The sequence below is a fragment of the Spermophilus citellus genome (genome assembly GCF_964194105.1).
Source record: "Spermophilus citellus genome assembly, chromosome: 12".
NCBI lineage: Eukaryota > Metazoa > Chordata > Mammalia > Rodentia > Sciuridae > Spermophilus > Spermophilus citellus.
The window spans coordinates 16,022,113-16,045,407 of NC_138198.1; the positions used below are offsets into that span (position 1 = coordinate 16,022,113).

At 50.5% G+C, this 23,295-nt stretch overlaps 1 protein-coding gene across 1 annotated transcript in view; it reads left to right on the forward strand.

The window, feature by feature from the left end:
- IMPA2 (inositol monophosphatase 2) overlaps window positions 1-4,939 on the forward strand; it is a 43,380-nt gene extending 38,441 nt beyond the window's left edge. Inside the window, exons 6-8 of the mRNA XM_081263444.1 lie at window positions 2,273-2,381; window positions 3,048-3,199; window positions 4,442-4,939. Coding sequence (XP_081119570.1) covers window positions 2,273-2,381; window positions 3,048-3,199; window positions 4,442-4,557 — 377 coding nt within the window. The 3' untranslated portion in view covers window positions 4,558-4,939. The remainder of the gene's footprint in view (window positions 1-2,272; window positions 2,382-3,047; window positions 3,200-4,441) is intronic.
- The last annotated feature ends 18,356 nt before the right edge of the window (window positions 4,940-23,295 follow it).

Consider the following 23,295-nt stretch of genomic DNA (forward strand, 5'->3'; position numbering starts at 1 on the left):
CCTGGATTTTACTTAGTAATAAGCATTTACATTTCCTTCCCTCGTGACTGGATAGCTCATTTCCTTTTGGTTTGGGTACCATTTTGTGGTCTGGCTGTCCATAGTTGACCCATCACCTGCTGAGCCATCTTGGCTGTTCCAAGCCCTGCCGTCAGGAACACTGTTGTGGCCACCTGTGTGCAGGGTCTGGGTGAAAACAAGCCTTCAGTTCCTTTCTGTAAATTCCAAGGAGCTCAACTGCCGGGTCACGTGTTAGAGGATGGATGTCTGCAAAAAGCTGCAAGCTGTCCTCTGAAGGGCCTGTCCTTCCGCATTGCCACCAGCGGTGGGTGACAGTCCTGCATTCGGTGTTGTCAGAGTTAGGGTTTTGGCCCTTCTGAGGGGTGCGCACTGGTGACCCGTTGCTGTGTTAATTCACATGTCTTCTAAGAGGTTTGCTGCAGAGCATTTGTCATTACTTATTTGCTCTCTGAGCCTCCTCTTTGGTGAGTCCAACTTCTGATTTTTAATCTTAATAGGTGCTCTCCAAATGCGATATATCTTTTAAAAGAACATTTTTAACTAATATGTTTTACTTATATAATTATATATATTTGTAATTATAATGTATTAAGTAATTCAGAGTTAATACCCCCAAATAGTGTTACCCATAGTATTGAATTCTTGGACTAGCCAATAAAATCCTATTTAACACAAAAATTCCTCCCATATATTTCAAATACTAGTAATTTAACCAAATAAAAACAAAAAGACTAGTATCAGTGGGATTTTTGTTTTGTTTTGTTTTGCAGAGCTGGGGTGGACCCCAGCACATGCCAGCCCAGTGCTCCCCCCTGAGCCACACCCCAGCCCCAGTCTGTCCTGGGGCTGTTGTTTGAGAGAGAGCTTCTTTCATTCTTCATTCAGGGGCTGTTCCCTGCACTTCTGCTGGGCCTGGCCCTCTGCTGGGCCTTCTCTGCCCCCTGTGCCTCTGCTGGGCCTTCTCTGCCCCCTGTGGTCTGCTGGGCCTGGCACTCTGAGCCTTCTCTGCCCCCTGCAGTTTGCTGGGCCTGGCCCTCTGAGCCTTCTCTGTCCCCCTGCAGTCTACTAGGCCTTTTCTGCCCCCTGCACCTCTGCTGGGCCTTCTCTGCCCCTTGCCGTCTGCTGGGCCTGGCCCTCTGGGCCTTATCTGCAAAAGTCTTTTTTCCCCTTCCAGAAAAGCACCATCTCGGTTGGTCACCAAGTGAGGGTGAGGCTCAGAGAATAGGCAGGGCCAGCGACCTGGACCCCGTTCTCATGGTGGCAGTGACACCTGAAGCCCTGGCCCCGTGGCCCTCTGTGCAGGGCACAGCTGCCAGCAGGATTGATGGTGCTGGTATGACTATGGCCTCCCGAGGGCAGGTGCTTTGCTGTGGAGCCTGTTTCAGGGAGCATTCAAGGTCAACGTGGTTGCTCTGCCAGTAGAGAAGGGACAGGCAGGGTATGGAGGCTCCTTCAGAGGTATCCCCCCAGAACCTGACCCACAGAATGAAGCAGCCTCTTGGAGGCCATTCCCGTCCTGCTTCCTGAGCACACCTGGTGTGGCTCCACCCTACCTGGCAGCATGGCTTGACAGACAAGACAGGACTGGTGTGTGTTGGTGTGCGGCAAAGCAAAGAAACCACCTGAGTCCCCGCAGTGTCCCCTTCATGCCCCCCATGCTCACAAGCCAGGCTTCCCTGGCAGTGTTCCCCAGGCACCAGCCTGTGTGGCCCCTGCACACCTGGGCCCATAAGTGCCCAGCCCGCCCTCCTGTGTGCTACGGCCTTGGCCCCAAGACCATGCTGCCTTCAAAGTGTTTCCTCCACAGGGCACCTCCCGCTGCACGATCACAGCAGTTAGGGAAAGGCTCGGATTAAAGCCTTCTAGAAAGATCCATCTAATGAAGAACGCCCACCCCTGCCCCATGTTGTGTTCCCAGCGTGGACTCAAGTTTGTTTTCGTGTGTTGAAGGGTGGTGCTTTTCATGAGCTGCATTCTCCCAAGGTCTCATGTCACGTCTGTAACATGGAGCCTCCCAAAAAGGGAGGATTACAGAGGCCTCCCTCACACTCCGAGGTAGGAACCAGTGCGGAAGGACGGGGACATGGCCTTAGACGGGGCGGCCACCCCCCACCTCCTGTTTTCCAAAATAGCGCTCGGAGATACCTCAGAGAATCACCACTCACAGACAGCCCAGCTCTGAGGAGGAAAGAGAAGCTGGCGTTGAAGTTGCTTCCGGGAAACCTGCTCATGTGGGGAGTCTCTCTTGCAGATCTCTCGAAGGCCTTGGTCCTGACGGAAATCGGCCCCAAGCGTGACCCTGCTACTCTGAGACTCTTCCTGAGCAACATGGAGCGACTGCTGCATGCCAAGGCTCATGGGTAGGATTTCAGTCCCAGAAACACACTGTGGTCAGAGGGGCCAGAACCCAGCACATGCTAATGTCTCCCCAGGGGCTTGAAGAGGGAACACCCATGTGTAGGGCCTCTACGCAGAGGTCCGGGGACACCATCCTCAGGAGCCTCCCGGAGCTTCTCAGGTCACCAGGCATCAGGAGACGGTGTGGCCTGTGTGCCTTCACATCACTGTTGGAGGGTCCAAGTAACGGGCTTCAGTGCCTCGGCTGGTGAGCCCTTCCAGGGGAAGTGGCTCCGGACAGTCTCTTGCTCTGATTTGTTTCTCATAAATGTTAATTAAAGCCCAAGAGCATCCTCTGCCCTCCCTCTCCCCCAAGTCTGTCCCACAGGAAGGACTCATGTGGCACATGATGGTCAGCTGAATCAGAGCGTCAGGCTTGAGCCCCCTGGCCAAGGTCCGTGCCCAGGCTGAGGTCCAGGTAGCACAGGATGCTGGCGCCATTGCAGAGAGCACTGCTGGACAGGGTCACTGTAGGCCCTGTGTCCCCAGCTGGCCGGCAGAAGCCTATGGTTCATGTTTGTCCCCTGAGTGTGCCTGGCACAGCATAATAGGATAAAGGAGTAGACACGCCATGGCAAGAGCTCAGCATGAGCACTCGGCCCACCTCCCTGCATCTGTCCCCGACCCAGGGTCCGAGTGATTGGCAGCTCCACCCTGGCACTCTGCCACCTGGCCTCGGGGGCCGCCGATGCCTATTACCAGTTTGGCCTGCACTGCTGGGACCTGGCAGCCGCCACAGTCATCATCAGAGAAGCGGGTGGCATCGTGATGGACACTTCAGGTCAGCTCTGTGGCCCTCTGCTGCTTTCCTATCCCAGGGCCTGGCAGCAAAATCTAGAGGCGGTGGCACTGTGGTGGGGCGCTTCCCAAAGTCCCCACTGCACTGGGTCCCCTTCCTGCAGACGCAGCCCAGGGTCTGTTGGCCTGGTAGTAGCAGCACCGCTGCGTGCTGATGCGCTGTGGGGTTTTACAGGCTCCACACACAGCCAGACCCCAGGACCCAGCCAGGCAGACAGATGTGAGCCCCACAGTTGAGGCTAGGCACTTGCCACAGTCCACAGCCAGGAGTGTTACCAGCACCTGTGCCCAGCATGGGCACCCTGCAGGGTTTCAGGAGGATGGGTCAAGAGGTGACCTGCTCTCCTGCCCCAGGCTCCTTGATTCCCATGGTTGACCACTCCCATGGCGTCTTCTCCCCAGACATGAGCTCCATGTGCATCAGGGCTCCCTCCGTGTCAATGTTGCACCCACTTAGCTCCTGCACATGTGCTCCAAGATGTTCAGGAGTCCTGAGGATGTGGCAGGGCTTCAGCCCTCCTTTCCCAGCGTCTGTCCAGAGCTCTTTAGCAGGGGCACCTGGCTTACTTCTGATCACTGGGCACATAGGGTGGCTCTTTTGGAACTTGACTTCTACCTTTTTCCTTTGAAAGGCCTTAACTGAGCTTCCAGAAAGGTGTGGAAGTAAAGCAGTGTTGATCTCAGGTGGTGAGACTAGACAGGCCAGCTTTACGTTAACAAGAGTCCGGCACTCTGGATTTGGCCACTCGAGCACCCGAGGCTCCGTCTGTGCACACAGATCTCTAGCCAGGCAGTCAGTCCTGCTTCACGCACTCTGGAAGACTCAGGGCTTCACTGCCCACGAGCTCAGGGGGGAGTGCAGGCTCCACCCTGCCCAGACTGGCTGAGTCAAGGGGAGCCTTGGCGAGCCACACCCTGGTGACCCATGTGCTCCCCTATTCTGGTCCAACCATCCTGTGGACTTACTGGACTGGACTGGACATTCCATGCCCTCTGAGCAGGGGCAGCTTCAGTCTCCTCACTGTGTGGCCTTGGCCACACTAGGGTGAAGCGGGGACAGAGGCTCGCCTCCCTCCTGGCAGATCCACCACCTGGACACCTGGTGTGGAGGGCCCGGCCTCGGGCACAGTTCTGAGTTGTCCCCCTTGGGGTGCATGTGACAAGTTGCCTCATAGGCTGCCTGGCCCCATCCAGTGACCCTCGTCTGCTCTCTTCCCGTCTCCAGGTGGACCCCTCGACCTCATGTCATGCAGAGTGGTCGCTGCTGGCACCCGGGAGATGGCGATGCTCATCGCCCAGGCCTTACAGACTATTGACTATGGGCGGGATGACGAGAATTGAGGGCACAGATTGCAGCATGGCCCAAGGACCCGGGACAGAGCCTTCCTGGAGGCTGCCTGGGGGCCTGTACCCCAGGCCAGGCATCTTCTCCCCAGGAAGGAGACGTGGAGCTAAAGTGGGTGGCTGGCGTGTTGATCCACGTCTCTCACAGGACTTGGTGTGTGGCTGGCTTCCTGCTTTAATCCCACATAGTTTATTCAGGTCGGTACATGTTCTTCTATCAGGGCTAAACCCGAATCTCAGGAGAGACGAGTGATGATCCAGTCTTCCCTCCCCAGAATGCAGACCTCAGGTGATCTTCAGAAGTGCTGGTGGGAGCAGACTTGTTCTCAGGACTCCCTGCCCCAGCTTCTGCAGAATGCAATAAATAAGAATCACTGCACTCCACGCATCTTCCCCTCTGTGCCGCCTGCTTCCCCAAACGCCATAGACGCAGGCTCTTGGGAAAGGCTTGCACATTGAAGTCCAACGGGGACGGTGAGGGTTGCTTGTCCACATGTTGGAAAGCACTAGGAAAACATCGTCCTTATCATATTGGTATTCAAACTCCAAGATGCCTTCCAGGGCAGAGTGCAGGGAAGCCAGTAGCTGAAAACCATCTCTCTGAAATGCTGACCTGTTTAACGAAGAGAAATTGTAATGTATTTCCTGGGCCTTATCTGTGACCGTCTGGGAAATGGAATTATTGATATGGATAATTCAAATGAACTGACAGGCCAGGAGCCTTTTCTGAAGTTTAAACATTGAGAAAGTCAGAAGGCCAAAAATTTCAACCCACTCCTCACTTTCCCTCACCGTCCTCCCTTGCCATCAATTCACAGAATGGTCCAGACCTCCTTGGAGGAGGGTGGCCCCTGGTAAAATCACCTGTCACTCTTCCCCAGCTGTACCTCTGTGTCTCGACAAGACACAGCTGGCTCAAGGCCTCTGCACCGACACTTGGGCCACGCAGGACCCTCAGTCAATGCTCCCGGGCAAGCCACCCAAGGGCAGCTCACTGCAGACCCAAGTCCTGAGAGGAGTCCTCAGGATGTTCTTGTTGGAGTGAAATACCCCAGTGCCGCCTTACTCCCCCTTCCTCTTGGGTCATATTTTCTTAAATTCACCGTTGTAAGGAAGGATAAGCACTAGGAAAAGTGCCCATGTATGTGGATCATTCTGTGATTCTGCAAGGCCAGCTTTAAAACGAAACTTCTCAGGGAAGAAGCAGGGAGTGAGTGCACCCGGGTGAGGGCACTTTCCCTTTCTGGTCTGAATGGGGTGGCCAGGAGAACCCCCAGTATGTGCCTTATTCAAGGACCAGACGTGTGAGGACTCGGTCTTGTTGGGATGAACTATCCTAGTGCCTGCTGAGTATGTGGTCACTGCTTCTGATTTCCACAGGCACGTGCCCGACACTAGCATAAGGATCTGGGGCCGTGTGGGGTGGTGCAGATAAATAGATGCATTGCCATCCTCTCCAGGTTCCGTGGGTCAGCACTGCATAGAATGGATGCTCAGAGTGCTTACTCCACAACCGCCATTCATCCTGCAGCAGGCACCACAGCCTCTCTGCTGTGCAACCCACATCCTTCCCCAGGTTGGTCCTCCTGAGGTCTTCAGGAGTTCCCTATGGCATCCTGTGCACCAGGTCACCCCCACTGGGCAGTGTGGAGAAGGCCAGTCCTAGGTCAGGGCAGGGCCACAGCAAGCTACCAGTCACATCGTTCCATGGGTGAGGTCAGGTGAGGATCCCGGGTGTGTGGATCATTCTGTGATTCTGTAAGGCCAGCTTTAAAACGAAACTTCTCAGGAAGAAGCAGGGAGTGAGGGCACCCGGGTGAGGGTGGGTCGGGCAGGGAGAGCTGGGGGCTGCACAGCTGATGGCAGTCCCAGGTCTGTGCCAGAGCAGTCTGTACAGTATCTCTCCTCCACCCGTGGCCAATCTCTCGCTGTCCTGGCTACCTGCTGGAGGCCAGGCCAGGAGGAAGGAGTGCTGGCTCTGGGTCCGCAGGCCCCATTCTGGCCCAGACTTCCTGGCCTCTGGTGCAATCTCTCATAGGGTGCTCAGAGGGTGAGCAGGGTGCTTTGCACACCACTGTCCATCTGCAAATGTGAGCCTACCCCAGCATCTAGAACCCTCCATCTTGGTGTTTCACTGGGTGAGATGAACCAAGATCATGGAGTACAGCGGTCAGGACATCTGGCCAAGTGCGGGGCAAGTGCTACATGTGCAGAACCCGTCTGACGTGCTGAGGTTCACTTTCTCTTTTCCTGAATTCTGTTTATGCCAAAACATTAGGATATCGTTAAGGAACGTTTCCTCCGTCCCCCGCTTGGATGCAGGGCACCAGTGCCCCTGCTCCTTCCCAGCCCTATTCTGCTTAATGGTCGAATGGGAAAGTGCCCTGCATCCATGAGAGCTGTGCGGGGTCAGGCCTGCTAGGTGGGATGCCACTGCTGCCCTGCACTTCCCAGAGCTAGAAGAGCCTCCCGAGCACCTGTCTTACTGTGTGGGTCCAGGTACCTCTGGAGCCCTTGCAGCCACAGGCAGAGAGGGAGTTCAGGAGCCTGAAATTCACATGGCGTCTGCAGCCGATGCTCATCTTCTGACAATATTGCGTGTGTGTGTGTGTCATGTATGACGACACAAGGTCGTTTTGGGGGGAGTGACCAAAATATGTAAGCTTTTTCCAAATGAGATTGGTCTTAACATGTTTTGAAGTTTCATGAGTATTGTAAGAAAAGTTGCGGCCAGGGGAGAGAGCCATAGATTCTCACTGGGGGACCTAGGAGGGTGAGGGTCAGAGGATGGAGTGACTGACCCAGAAGGACCTCTCACGTTCATCTTGGGTGGTGTCAGAAATAAATGAGCCACTTTGCAGACCGGGTTCTAACTCATGTCATTTCATGATTCATTGTTTCCAGAAGAAGAAATTTATATATATTTTTTCAGTACCAGGAATTGAATCTGGGGACACTTGACCACTGAGCTACATCCCCAGCCCTTCTTATTTTTAATTTTTTTTTCGTTGTCAATGGACCTTTATGTATTTATTTATATGTGGTGCTGAGAATCCAACCCAGTGCCTCACACATGCCAGCAAGCACTCTACCACTGAGCCATAACCCCAGCCCCCTTTTTATTTTATTTTGAGACAGGGGCTCACTAGAAAGTTGCACAGGCTGGCCTTGCACCTGCAATTCTCCTGCCTCAGGTTCTCAAGTCACTGGGATTACAGGCATGCACCACTGTGCTTGGCTTTTTTTTTTTTTTTTCCTCTGCTGGGAGAGTGTTCTACCACTCAGCAACACCCCAATAATGACCATTTTTAAAAATTGTTTTGGTGAGCCCCTCCCCTGAATGCTACCTCACCGCACTGAGTGTCCCCTGCCATAGTCACAGGGACAGGTCTCTCATGTGAAGTCAGGCACTTAACATGGATGTGAAATGCCAAATATATACAAGAGTGGGGGATTTCTGCCAGTTGATGGGGAGCCTGTAGAAAGGGCTATTTTTAGGCAAGGAGACCGGTGTTTTATACAGAAATGCCCAGGACCCTCTGGTACATTAGGGGTTGTGCAGGGTATGTCTCTGGGTCCCTGCAGAGATCAGGTCCATACTGAGCCTGTGTGAAGCATTGGGGGCTGAAGGCCACCAGAGCCCTCCAGGGACTCCTGGGTGCTCTCTGGAGCCCTGTGGTGTAGGCGCAGCCGCTGGCCCAGTTCAGACGGTGTGGATGAGATTGTCCCCTACTCTTGACAGTGGTAACAATTAAAATGAAATTTAAAATTTTAACTAAAACAAAAATTTTGCCCTTTCAGTCTTGTAATCTGTAGGTTATGTTTTTGAATGCACATAGACCACCACTTTGCATGCTACCTTGAGTGAGCCTACTTAGGTAGTGAAGGTGTGAGATATAAACTAAAATGATGTATAAGGGAGCCATCATTGACACCTACACATCTTGGAAGTAAAAATCTGAAAAGCAATACCAAAATATTATAGAAAACAAATTTATCTCATTTTGAACATAAAATATTTTAGGCATTCACACTTGTGGCTTTGAAAACCTTGATGGGGATCACTGAGCATGATCTTTTTTTCTGGTGCTGGGGACTGAACCCAGGCTTCATGCATGCTGGGCAAGCTTTCCACCACTGAGCTACACCCCTGCCCTGAGCACAAATTGTTAATGCTTAGAGGTCCGAGGGGAATGTGCAGAGAGCAGGTAGCACAGTGGACAAGGATCAGCATTCTGGCTCACAGTCGTGGCTCTGTGCTAATGAACTGCGTGATCATGGGCAAGTTGTTCAAGGAAACTGAGGCACCAGGTGGTCCCTAAAAGGCAAGCATATTAAAGAATCTTTTCCAGATTCTTCCCCTTGGTCATGGACCTGGTAAGTCTTATGCATACCCTGCCAAAGTCACCACCGGGATGCCGAAGCCCTGTGACAGACATTAACTTTTGTTCTTCATCAGCTGAAACGTTGCGTATTTTCATCATTTACCCAAGAGTGAGGCTTGTGAAACGAATATTCCTGTGTCATTCACGGCACCTGCTGCTCAACCCACAACGGTTCATCTTTTTATAGTTGTTACTCAACAGTGAGTGTTGAATACCTTCTGGTACCTCTCATTCTGGATGCCTCAACTATTGGAGGAGACTAGAACATTCAGTCAGATGGGCTGTGGCCTAGATGGGCTTTGCCTCATTAACTCTTCTCTGTCAGCTCTGCAGCCTGCATCCAGACTTTGAATGGAGCCTCAGGAAGTCCTCCCATCCCCCTCCTCTGAGCCATATCAAACTCTGTGCTTTCTACCTGGAGGGAAAGTATAAAAGGATCAAATTTTTAAAAACAAACATCAGTGGCCTAAAAGTTTGGGTAAGTCTTAGAAGCACCAGGTGACCTGAACCAATGCTTGGTGGCTCATGGGGCCCACAGACTGTGCCCTGGGTGCCACTTCACAGCTGGGTGGCCTTGAGCGCCTGTGGAGACTCAGGGCCTCTGTAAAATAGGCTAAGCCGGACTCCGTACAGGGTTGTACAGAGTGGACGAGGAAGTGCACCAAGCAGATGTTCCCAAGGGTGGCAGGCTGCGGGAGGCCCCAGCTGCCTCAGCAGTGCCTTCTTGGCCTGGGCTTCCCCTTCCTCCTCTGGAGGCCACCTGAAGGAGCCTGAGAATATAGAACCTAGATGTCACATAGATGGTGTCAGGGTGCCTGGCCCGGGCTCACCCAACACAGGGGCCTCCCGCGTCCTGGTGTTCACCTGGACCTGTCCCTCAGCACCACTCCGTCCCCACTTGTGCCAACAGCAGCAGCCCCAGGACAGGTGGAGAACAAACAGTGGGTGGGGGGGCAGCATGCGCATCAAGGACTTGGAGGAGGAAAGGAGAAAGGTGGTTCAAGTGGCCCAGGAGGGCAGTGTCTGAGCCAGCAGCACAGGTAGGACATTAAGAGCCTGCAGGAAGGTGAGGCAGGACCACTGTCTGAGCTGCACTGCAGGGGCCCCAAGAATCTAAACTTGAAGTTCAGGGAAAGAGGACATCGAGAGAAGGGGTGGGAAGGAGAAGATGTGGGCCTCCGGGAATGGGAAGGCTCTGTGGTGTGACTCAGAATGTGAAGTTCAAGTACAAGCCGATCCTTAGCTTGCCTGTGTGTGGTGTCACCCGCCAGGCCTCCTGGAAACAGAGGTTTGTGGCTAGTCGGCACATATGTCCTAAACCAGGCCCTTGTCCCAGATCCTCACTGAGTCTGCAGGCTGGTGGCATCCAGAAGGCACCAGGTCCTGGGCAGGTCAGCTGGAGAGGGAGAGGCAGCATGAGCAGGCCCTGGTCAGGATCATGGGGTGCAGGGGGAAATGCATGTGGCTTTGGAAGGCTGTTGCGGACACAGCACTGCTAGTAGGGCCTGGGAGGCGATGGTTAGACTGGACACCTCAGAGACCTGGGTCACTGCATAGCAGCCTGCAGGACACCTGGACTTCCCCTGTCACTAGCACTCCAGCTCCTCTGCTGCTGGGAGCTGCTGGTGACCCTCAAGTGAGGAGAGGGAGTGCCCCACGCGGGTGCCAGGGGATCAGGGAGAACTTCCCCTGCTAGAGGTGCCTCCCTGCTAGAATGATCCAACACACGTCTGCATGAAGTCACAGTGGCACTGTGACAACGTCTCCTGGAGGCTTCTCAGACTGAATAATGGAATACAATGTGTGTGGGGGGGTCCCTTAGGGGTCATCTGATCCACCCTTCTGATCTCCAAGTGCCAGTCATGGCCAATTCCTCAAGGCATCGCAAGGCCATGGACCGCATAGGTCCAGTGCTGGGCCATCTCAGGGACTGCTCTGTCCACACTGCCCATAGTGCCCTGGGCTGCTAGACGATGGATAACCTTGCAGGTCCTGGTAGGAGCAGCCTCACCGGGGCGAACCCACCGCTCCTGGTCATTCTCTGCACCCCGAGTCCTCGGGTCCCATGTGCTGACTCTGGCCGAGGCGCTTCCTGCCCAGGCCGCGCGCCCCCTGCTGTCCACGCCCGGAGCTGCAGGCACTCTCCAGATCACAAAGGTGGACTGTCAATATCCAGAAATCTAACCGATTCTATCTTAAATTTAACCCAAACTGATTAAATGTCATTTCCAAGGTCTTTATGGCAGCCTTCATGAAAAAAAAAATAGCCTCTTGCCAAAGGCCTGGTTAAGCTCTGGATGAACTGCCTTGATTTGAGCAGAACAGGAGTGGGCAGAGAACTTATCCTGCACTATTGAGTCCCAATGCCTTTAACTCCAAGTAACCTATGACACGGGTGGCATGTGGGAGGTATTCAGGGTCCTTTCACATGGAAAGTACTTAGCACCATTCCTGCCCAAGTCCCATGCCCACAGTAAACATTTACTATTATTTTGTATTTACTGTAGATCTTTGGTTGTTGTTTTTCTTTTTGGTACTGGGGATTGAACCCACTGGTGCTTTACCACTGAGCCACATCCCAGTTCTTTTTTTTTTTTAAAGAGAGAGAGAGAGGAGAGGGAGAGAGAGAGAGAGAGAATTTTTAATATTTTTATTTCTTAGTTCTCGGCGGACACAACATCTTTGTTTGTATGTGGTGCTGAGGATCGAACCCGGGCCGCACGCATGCCAGGCGAGCGCGCTACCGCTTGAGCCACATCCCCAGCCCCCACATCCCAGTTCTTTTTCTATTTTTTTGTTTTGAGACAGGGTCTCACTAAGTTGCTTAGGGCCTCACTAAGTTGCTGAGGCTGGTTTTGAACTTTCAGTCTTCCAGCCTCAGCCTCTAGTGTCACTGTTTTCCATTGCTGTAACAAAAGCTCCTTAGGAAGAACAGAGGCTTACTTACCTCATGGTTTTGAAGCCTGAAAGTCCACACAGCATGACCCAGGCTCTGGAGAGGGCTGCCCTTAGTTGTATCACCTCCCAGCAGATGGCAATGTCAGGAGCGCATACAGGGGCAAGTGACCACAAGGCCACACAGACGCCAGCAGGACAGGTCCCAGGTGCCCTCTAGGGCATGGCTCCAATGGGCCTAACCCTAACCCTAAAGGTCCCATCACCAACATCATGACTCCCAAGACCAAGGGCCCAACCTAGGGACGTTTGGGAGGATAAGCTCCAAGGTAGCAGGCTCCAGTTATCAGAGCCAGGGACACAGGGCAGCATGGTGCTGGTGGGGGAGGGGGAAAGGTCTGTGCTGGATCCTGAAGGCTGAGTAATGTTTAGAAGGAGGAAGGGAAGCCTCCAGGGCAGAAGAGACTGCATGACCACACGGGGTCATCTGGAATCTGTGTAGTAAACGCAGTCAACACACAGAACACACAGTGCTCTGCCACTGAACCACACCCCCAGCCTTTTTCAAATTTTGAAACAAGACCTCACTTTTCTGCTGTCCTTAATAAAGCTTCTACTTTGGGGCTGGGATGTGGCTCAAGCGGTATCGCACTCGCCTGGCATGTGTGCTGCCCGGGTTCGATCCTCAGCACCACATACAAACAAAAATGTTGTGTCTGCCAAAAACTTAAAAATAAATATTAAAATTCTTAAAAAAATAAAATAAAAAATAAAGCTTCTACTTTTAATTTGCCAATGCTGGCCTCAAACTTGTAATCCTATAGGGGTGTAGGCAAGGCAACCAGAGGGTGGTCATCATCCTGGGTGACCCAAGGCCAAGCACAGCACACTGGAGGATCCCCATGTGGCTTTGTGAGCCACCTGAAGACTCTGCCATTTATCTTACTGTCTGGGAGGCTCTTCAAGATGACCAGGCAGATCTCTATTGCAGAAGGAGGGAGCGAACTGCAGCCTCCAGGTAAATTCATATCCAATTAAAGTGAACCAGGTGGTTGTTAAAAGACTGTCTGATGGATGGAAAATCCCATATACATATGGAATAGTCCAAAGGCAGTCGATAGCCCAGTATGGTACAGTAACACACACCTGTAATCCCAGCCGCTGGGGAGGCTGAGGTGGGAGGATTACAAGTTTGAGAGCAGCATCTGCAAATTAGTGAGGCCCTGTTTCAAAATTTTCCAAAGGCTGGGGGTGTGGTTCAGTGGCAAAGCACTCGCCTAGCAGTTTCAGAATCAGTGAGCCAGTTTCTCTCTCAGGGACCATGGACCCTCAGAGGTCACCTGTGGGAGAACAAAGCCTCTGTCTATACTTTCTTATTCCAGAGGCAGTGGGAGGAGCCTAACCCCTGGTGTGACAGAAGAGTCATCCTGGGCCCAAAGCTGGTGGGTATGCTTCCTGCACAGACTTAGGACCTGGGGGAGCTTGGAGGCCTCCTTAGCTCTCTGCCAGGACCTCAGCTGGTATGGGACGTCAGGGTGAAGCCAGATTTACAGATAGGTAGGTAATGTAGTAAATCGAGTCTAATATCGAGTAAAATCAAGAAGGAAGGCTATATTGAGAATGGAGTCCAGGAAAAGGGGAATTGAAGAAGTCCCCAAGGCCCAGAGCCCATCCCAAGGAAATGTTAATGAAGCAGCTCCCAGCAAACAAAGAGATGCTAATCCAAAAGCCCTTCCTGCCCAGATTACTCTGGCTCAGCTGTGCCTCACCTTTTGGGCCTTTCCACTTACACTTAATCAGTGCAAGACAACAGAACAAAGGACAGAAATGTGGAAAATCTGAAAGTAAGCCTTAGCTATAAAAGAGGGAAGACCACCCCCCTTCCATGGATTCCAACTCTTGGGTCCCCTTCTTCCTTTGGGGAGGGGAGAAGTCTTTTCTGCTGCCCTTAATAAAGCTTCTACTTTCCACTCTAACCTTGCCTCGGGTGCTTCTCTGGTGTTATACTTCAGCATTGGGGAAGCAAGGACTTGTCACCGGTAAACAGCAGTAACAAGAGCACACAGCATGCCTGGGCACCTGTGCTTCAGCAGGCCCTGAGAGCCCCAGCCCTGGACCACCTCCCACAGCCCATCTTCTCCAGAGCTCAGAGAGCACAAGCTCGCCAGCACAGGCTCCCTGGTGGCATCGCCCACTCCAGCTCTGGCGGAATCCTTACGCAAGTGCAAAATGGGAGAAGGTGGACCAGCGAAGGTGGGGACGAAGGCCAGAGAAAGGCCCCCAGCCTCCAGCTGGTTCCTCACCACGGTGAACAGTTGACACTACCACACTGCACTCACACAGGGTCAGTGGGTTGGTTGGTCCCGGGCCTGTGGCATCTGCTGTCACCTGCTGGCTGGCCCTGGGTGGACACCCTCTCTGAGCCAGCTTCCAGCCTCACCTCCCCCAGGGCAGTCCCAAGGTCATCTGAGGTGCCAAACCGGGCTGGGAGGCTGAGTTGTGCAAGCTCCAGACAGGCCAGAAGGTCTTCTCCCTGGGCATAGGCAGAAGGCGGCCTTTGCTGTGTTTGGGCTTGAAATAGCTCCACGTGTTCCCACCCTCCTCCCAGGCACAGCGATAGCCTCTGGAGGAGTGCGAGCCCAGTGGATGAGGGTCACTGCCAGGATTCCCCGCTTGGCATGGGTGTCATTCTCGTCCCTGTGCTGGCCTCTGATGGATCTCTGGTCAGCTACCAGGTCATCACAATAAAGAGGGGAAAGGTGGCCGAGAGGCTGTACTATTCTTAGGGAGTACAGTGCTGCACTGGCAGGGCCCTGTGAGGTGGAGGCTGCCCAAGTGTCCATGGCAGATGGACAGATAAACCAATGTGGTGTGTACAGCGAAGAACATGGAAGGGGAGCCTGACTGCTCGGCATGGATGACGCCAGGGAGTTCCACGCAGCCGTGGGGAACGGGGCTCGTCACCAGCGGGGGAAACAGATGGAAGTGGGAGCATCACTTTAGGCAGAATCAGCCGGACTCGAGGGTCAGGGTCTTACCCTTTCTCTCATGTGTGGAAGCTAGAGAGGAAAAGGGGCGGGAAGGAGAGAGCTCCTGAGAATAGAGGTGAGATCAGGAGAGAAGGGGAGGGGTCGGAAGGGGGGAGGAGAGGAAAGGGAAGGCACTGGCAATGATGCTGACCAGTCATAACGTCCTGATGTCCTCTCCAGTCTGTGACCCTCCCTACTCGAGGCAGCAGCTATTCTGGTTTTTCTCCCCAAAGAGGAGAAAAACTTTGTTCTCAAAGTCACATAAAGTGAACCAGGCCACCTGCTTCGCGCCTGGCTTCTCTGACTTTGCTGCAGAGGTTTAAGGTTCAGCCACCTGCTGTGCAGATCAGCCCTCTGTTCCTCTGTATTGTAGGGCGGCAGTCTGTTGTATAGATTTGCCCACGTTGGTTACTCTGTCCTGTCGATGGGCAGTAGCACTGTTTCAGTTTGGGCTATTACGAATAAGGGAGCTATGGACCTTCTTGCACAAGTCTTCTTGTGAACAAATGTTTCATTTCTCCTGATAAATTAAGTATGGGGTTTGAAGTTTGGGGTAATTGGATCAAGGTGCATGCAACTGTATTTAAAACCTCTACAGAAAAATGAATCTGAATCCCTTTCTCTCACCATGCACAAAAGTTAACTCAAAATGGATCAAGGAGCTTGATATCAAATCAGAGACTCTGCGTCTGATAGAAGAAAAAGTTGGCTCTAATCTACATATTGTGGGGTCGGGCTCCAAATTCCTTAATAGGACACCCATAGCACAAGAGTTAAAAACAAGAGTCAACAAATGGGACTTACTCAAACTAAAAAGTTTTTTCTCAGCAAGAGAAACAATAAGAGAGGTAAATAGGGAGCCTACATCCTGGGAACAAATTTTTATTCCTCACACTTCAGATAGAGCCCTAATATCCAGAGTATACAAAGAACTCAAAAAATTAAACAATAAGGAAACAAATAACCCAATCAACAAATGGGCCAAGGACCTGAACAGACACTTCTCAGAGGAGGACATACAATCAATCAACAAGTACATGAAAAAATGCTCACCATCTCTAGCAGTCAGAGAAATGCAAATCAAAACCACCCTAAGATACCATCTCACTCCAGTAAGAATGGCAGCCACTATGAAGTCAAACAACAACAAGTGCTGGCGAGGATGTGGGGAAAAGGGTACTCTTGTACATTGCTGGTGGGACTGCAAATTGGTGCAGCCAATTTGGAAAGCAGTATGGAGATTCCTCGGAAAGCTGGGAATGGAATCACCATTTGACCCAGCTATTCCCCTTCTCGGACTATTCCCCAAAGACCTTAACAGAGCGTATTATAGGGATACAGCTACATCGATGTTCATAGCAGCACAATTCACAATAGCTAGACTGTGGAACCAACCTAGATGCCCTTCAACAGATGAATGGATAAAAAAAAATGTGGCATTTATACACAATGGAGTATTACTCAGCACTAAAAAATGACAAAATCATGGCATTTGCAGGGAAATGGATGGCAGTAGAGCAGATTATGCTAAGTGAAGCTAGCCAATCCCTAAAAAACAAATGCCAAATGTCTTCTTTGATATAAGGGGGGTGACTAAGAACAGAGAAGGGAGGAAGAGCATGAGAAGAAGATTACCATTAAACAGGGATGAGAGGAGGGAGGGAAAGGGAGACAGAAGGGAAATTGCATGGAAATGGAAGGAGACCCTCATTGTTATACAAAATTGCACATAAGAGGAAGTGAGGGGAAAGGGAAAAAAAACAAGAGAGAGAAATGAATTACAGTAGAGGGGGTAGAGAGAGAAGATGGGAGGGGAGGGGAGGGGAGATAGTAGAGGATAGGAAGGGCAGCAGAATACAACAGTCACTAGTATGGCAGTATGTAAAAACGTGGATGTGTAACCGATGTGATTCTGCAATCTGTATACGGGGTAAAAATGGGAGTTCATAATCCACCTGAATCAAATGTATGAAAAATGATATGTCAAGAGCTATAATGGGGGCTGGGGATGTGGCTCAAGCGGTAGCGCGCTCGCCTGGCATGCGTGCTGCCCGGGTTCGATCCTCAGCACCACATACCAACAAAAGATGTTGTGTCCGCCGAGAACTAAAAAATAAATATTAAAAATTCTCTCTCTCTCTCTCTCTCTCTCTCTCTCTCTCTCTCTCCTCTCTCACTCTCTCTTTTAAAAAAAAGAGCTATGTAATGTTTTGAACAACTAATAATAATAAAATTTTAAAAAAAGAAAAGCTAAAAAAAATAAAAAATAAATAATTAAATAAAAACCTCTACAGAAATCTCCAAAGTGGCCAGGCCATTTTGTGCCCCTTCCTGTCTTTCATTAAAAGATGGAGGTATGATTGACATTTAAAAGTTCACCCTTGTTGATGTACGTTTTTGCCAGTGTGGAGAGATGCAGTCAGCCGCATAACACCAGCACAGTGGAGCAGCACATCAAGCCCATCAAGCCCCAGGGCCATGTGTCCCCTTGGTGGCCACCCTCCCCCAGCCCCAGCTCCCTGTGACCACTGATCTGTTCCTATATCTTTGCCTTTTCCAGAATGTCGTAGAAATGGAATTCTCCAGGTGTAGCTTGAGTCTGTTTCATCCACTTGGCATGATGCCTTCTGCGTCGCTCCACCTACCAGTTCCTACACGTGGCCAGCAGTCATCCATTTCACAGACCTACCAGTTGGTGGCCCTTCCCCTGAAGGCATACTGAGTGGTTTCCAAGTTGGGGCCATTATGAATGCAGCCTCTGTAGGTACTTACACGTGGGTTTTTGTGTGCCTAGGTCTTTGTTTGATGCACAAATGCACTAGGTGCCTAGACTGGGAAGGGCTGGGCTGGGGTTGAAGGCTGGCTCTAAGGACCAGCCAAGCTCTAGTCCAGCCCACATCCCTGCATCAGGCCGCAGAGTTCCAGCTGCACCTCGGCACTCGGGCTGTCAGGCCTTTTTAGTTTTCATTTCTTAACTTTACACCTCTAATAGATGGTATCTCATTCGAGCTTGGTTTTGTTTTTGGTTTTTTTTTGTTTGTTTGTTTTTTTGGAACCAGGGATTGAACTCAGGGGCACTCAGCCACTGAGCCACATCCCCAGCCCTATTTTGTATTTTATTTAGAGTCCGGTCTCACTGAGTGGCTTAGTGCCTCACTGTTGCTAAGGCTGGCTTTGAACTGACGATCCTCCTGCCTCAGCCTCCCAAGCCGCTGGGATTAGAGGCGTGCACCATGGTGCCTGGCCTCATTAGAATTTTAATCTATATTTCTCTAATTTACTAATCAATAAAGTTGACCATCTGTTCATGTAGATTTGAGACACTTTATATTCTGGGTAGAAGTCAATGTGACATATATGTGATTTGCAAATTTTTCCTACAAATTTGTGACTTTTCATTTCATTCCCTTTGGAGTCCCTTTGAAGAGTAAACATTTTTAAAATTAAAATCATAAAATTATGATTATATAATTATAACTGTAAATTACACAAGTAAAATATTAAAATTTAATTATTAACACATGAATAATTACATTAAAGAATAATTAAATTAAGCATCTAAAACATTCTTAATTATGGATAGTACCTAGTATCATAGCTGAGAAGTCCTTGCCTAATTGAAGATCAAAACCACTTTTCTCCTATTTTTGCTTCTAGAACTTTCTCTAGCTTTAGTTGTACGTTTTGGTTTGTGACCCATTTAGGTAAATGTTGGATGTGGCACAGTTTATCTTCACATGGAGATCCACGGTTCCAGCACCGTTGGCTGAAGACTGCCCGTTTCCGTCCCGGGCTCTGATCTGGGTCCCTGCTCTTTCCTGCTTTGCCCCCCACTCCAGCCTTCACCACGCTGACCCCGTTCCTGTGGGCTGAAGAGGTCTTCTTCTCGAAATTCTTCCAGATCCTTTGCCTTTCCATATGAAGTTTAGAACAGCTGTTGACTCCTGGTAGGCTTTCACCTGGGACTGAGTGAAGAACTGGCATCTCAAGGTGTTGGTGTTGATCGATGGTGAACCCTCCAGCTGGGGGTCCCCTGGACCTCTTCCTGTTTGCTCTCACCAGTGCTCAGTGAGTACAGATCTGGTGCCTATGGTCGGGTACAGGTATCTCCTGCGTTGTGTGCTGTTGTTGCCTTGTTTCTTACTGTGGAAGAGCTTACACAGCACAGACCCCGCCACTTCTCGATGCGCAGCTGGCTGGGGGCACTGTGGACTTGTATACAAGTGTTTGCGTTCCCACCTTCAGTTCTTTCAGGTGTGTGCCTAAAAGTGAAACTGCCAGGTCATGTGGGCTTTACCCATGTTGTGTGGGATGCTGGGGATCGAATCCGAGACCTCAAGCAGGATAGACAAGTGTTCTCACAGAGCCACATCCCAGCCCAGCGAGGAGGCCCTCCAACCACCACCCTGTTCGTAGCAGCTACACCACTGCACATGCCACCAGCAGTGGGTGACGGGTTCCATCTCAATGGTAGGAAGCGGTATTTCCGTGCGGTTTTGATTTGCATTTCCCTAGTGAAGAGTAAAGTTGAGCGCTTATGTGTTAACTGGCCCTTTGTATGTTTTCTGTTGGGATGTACTGTTTAAATCCCTTTTCTGTTTTTAAATTTTGGTTGTTTATTGTTCTATTGTTGATTTGCAGGAGTTCATTAAGCATTCCTTTTTCAGACATATTTTCTGCAATTGTTTTCCCCAATTTATGGTGTGGATATTCAATTTCTTAAAATTATCATTTGAGGGCTGGGGCCATAGCTCAGTGGTAGAGCACTTACCTCTCACGTGTGAGGCTCTGGGTTCAATCCTCAGCACCACATAAAAATAAATAAAGAGATTGTGTCCATCTACAACTAAAAAATATTTTTAAAAAATGAAGAGTTTCATTTAAAAAAAGATTATCATGTGATAGATAAGCAGCACATTTTAAATTTAGTGAAGTCCAGTTAACCTTTCGTTTTATGGATAGGGGTTTTAGTACCATGTTCAAGAAGTCTTCATCTTCCCTAAATGGTAGCGATAGCCCATGTTTGTGTCTGGGAGCTCTGCGTTTCTGCGTCTGATGTTGAGACCTACGACCCTCCTGCGTTGTCTAAAGGACCCTCTGGCCTTCCAGCCCCACTTGTTCAAGAAGACGTCTTTCCACACAGGACTGACTTGACCCCTCCCTCACTGTTGCTTTCCTTTTAAAAATTCTTCATATGAATGTTTATATATTAATACAGAAGCAGCTGAAGAGCGTCCTGTTCTCATTCTTCAAAAATGACCAATTCATATTTTGCGCTGGTTTAAATTAAAAGGAATAAAGGGTCATAGGAAAAAAACTCAGCGTCTTGTCTCTGGTGTTCCCAGTCCATTCACTGAGACTAAGGCTGTCTGTAATTTCTTTTCTTTTCTTTTTTTTTTAAAGAGAGAGAGAGAATTTTTTTTTAAATTTATTTTTTAGTTTTCGGAGGACACACATCTTTGTATGTGGTGCTGAGGATCGAACCCAGGCCGCACGAGTGCCAGGCGAGCGCGCTACCGCTTGAGCCACATCCCCAGCCCCTGTCTGTAATTTCTTGAGTGTCCCAGAAACAGGATCCTTGTAAGCAATGCCAAGATTCTGGTTGTGACCCCTGGGAGTGTGGTATTACATGTGGATACGTGGTAGGCTAAAGGTAGGATCTCAGTATTGCAAATAATTCCAGCTCATTCTAAGGGATTTTACTGAGACTGCGAGCAGTGCCTATGAGGTTTTTACAGGGACTTATTCAATCCTTTCCTTTCACTTTACATGGGTAGAGAGAACATTGTATGATCAAGTTCAAAGTCACACATAAGAAGACGTAACCTTCCCTCCCACCCCCTTTTTCCTCTTTTGGCCATATTTATGGACTAATTCATTGGATCCATGTGCCAAATGATTGTTAGAAATGGCAAATTTAATAGGAAAAAAATTGAGGGGCTGAGAAAGCCAATAATTAGGATTTGTCTTTTTTTTTTTTTTTTTTTTGCCGTGCTGAGGATGGGACCCAGAGCACGAGCCCTAGCACTGATCTACCCCTAGCCCAGGATGTATTTTGTAAACAACAAAGAGCTATTTCACGCAGAGGCTCCTCCTGCATGCAATCTGTAGCCAGCTTTCCTTACTGGTGTCTGACACTGTCCTTCAAGCCAGTGTCAGCTCTTCAGGAGATCCTTAGGATTCAGCTGCTTAGAAGGCTTTGGTTATCAGTGAAAGTGGGGAGTGCCTGGTCCTAGGCCAGTCCTGGGTGTCCTGAGACAAAGTGGACGTGATTGATTCCGCCTCATGAACGCACTTCCCTCCACCCTGGTGCTGGGATGGGACCAGGGCCTCCTGCATGCCCTGCGAAGGCTGGACCTTAGCTCCATTCCCAGCCCCAACACAATTCCTGTTCTATGAAAGCCTCCTTCTTTTGAAATTGGACATGGATTCAGACACATCATTGATAAATATGCTTACTAACTTATAAATGGTAATACCTTGAAACAAAATGCTCCATTTAGTGCGTTCACATAAATCTCCCTGAGACGCCTAAACCTGGCCTTTTCCACACAGTCCTTTTGATCTGAGCCTGGTGCTGCCCTGGGAGCTTGCCCACCCCACCTAAGAAGGGAGGGTTTGGCCCTGAGAACACCCAGCACCTAAAGAGCACCCTGTGCTCCAGAGAGGTGTGTGCTTCTGGGGAGGGGGCCAACTCCAAGACCCGGGACCACGCCCAGCAGGGCTAGGCTGTGCAGCTACTGAAGGGTCCAAAGCCAGCGGGCAGGGTAAAGAGGGGATGTTGTGGGGTCAAGGGGAGGCAGCAGAGAGGGCAGGGACCCGGGCTTGACGCTGGAGGCCCCAGAGGGCAGCCAGACCTGGGAGGAGGGACCAGAGCCTCTGCTCTGCCCTGCGACCTTGACCCGCCCCTCCTTGGTTCCCGTTCTGTAGGAAACTTGATAGTAAATCCGTGGAGAAGACAAAACCCCTCTGAATGGCGTCTCCAGCTGCCTGAATAGTGTCTGGAATGGAATTAGCAGAGTAAACCCGATGCTCAGTTTTCATATTTATGACATATCCCCAGATTACTTTCCAAAGAAGTGGGATGATTTATGTTCCCGCCATCCAGTGTACAAATTCCTACTTTATTACACCTTCGCCAGTATTGATTTTTTTTCTTTTTTAATGCCTTTACTAAAAAATAGACAAAGTTGGTTCAGTGGCCACTCTGATAACCCCAGCAACTTGGGGGACTGAGGCAGGAGCATCACAAGTTCAAAGCCAGCCTCAGCAATGCAGTGAGATCCTGCCTCAAAATAAAATTTAAGAGGGTTGGGGACGTGGCTCAGAGGTGGAGCCCTTGACTAGCATGCAGTGTTGTGCTCGAATCTGGGATCCTCAAAAGACCACCAGAGACCCAGATCGATGTAAGCAGCAAAGAGGTGTTTACTGTGAGCTAGCTTGGTCCCCTGTGCACACAGCAACTGGTGACGCTGATCGGCCCTGAGCCCAGGGTTTGCAGCAGTTCTTATACACTCTTTGGGGAAGGCAGGGACTTCACATACATCATAGCATCTCTTAGCAAACCATCACACACTGTGGGAAAATCATAAAACAACTCTAAAACCTGATTAGCACAGTCACTGGCGGGAACAAGTTGGGTAGGGGTAATTGGCTAGTACAGAGGGGGATTCGTTTGAACTGATTGGTTTAAGCCACGAGGGGTATTTGTGCTGAACTACATGTTTCCCCAACACCATAAACTACTGGGAGGGTCATCTGGCACCCCAGGTATTTCCCTGTCTCATGCTGATTGGTGGCTGCTAGGGGGTTGCTATGGATCCCCACCTAGCCTGACTGAGTCAGGGACACTTGGGGCAGCAGATCTCTCCTGTTATTTGTAGATAAACAACTCAGCAGGGTGGGTATGTGCCTGGGAGTGCTCTGTGGGTCTTTCCAAGGACGAGGGTCATGCCCCCTTCCTTGGACAGGCTTTGCTCTAAGGTAGAGGCTGGTTTTTCAGCAGGAAGCCCTGGGTTCAATCCTCAGTACTGGAGAAAAGGGGGAGATAAAAGGATAGGAAAGGTGGCACCCAGTCACAAGTAGCAGCGATCCATTTCTGAGTCTGATGACAGCACAGCAGGAGAAGGAGGGCATTGGAGTAGCTCCTTCAGCCAAACTCAGTCAGTCTCACAGCTCCACAGGAAGAGGGGCTGCAGCACCACCCAGCCCAAACCCGGGGGTGGCGAGGGTGGGTCTTATGAACCTTCAAAAAGTCAGGCCGGTTGTGGTGGGCACACCTGTAAATCTACCTGCTCAAGAGGCTGTGGAAGGAGGATTGCAATTTGGAGACCAGCCTCAGTAACTTAGCCAGACCCCATCTCAAAAAAATTAAGTAGAAAGGGCTAAAGTGTAGCTCAATGGTAAAGCATCCCTGGGTTCAGTCC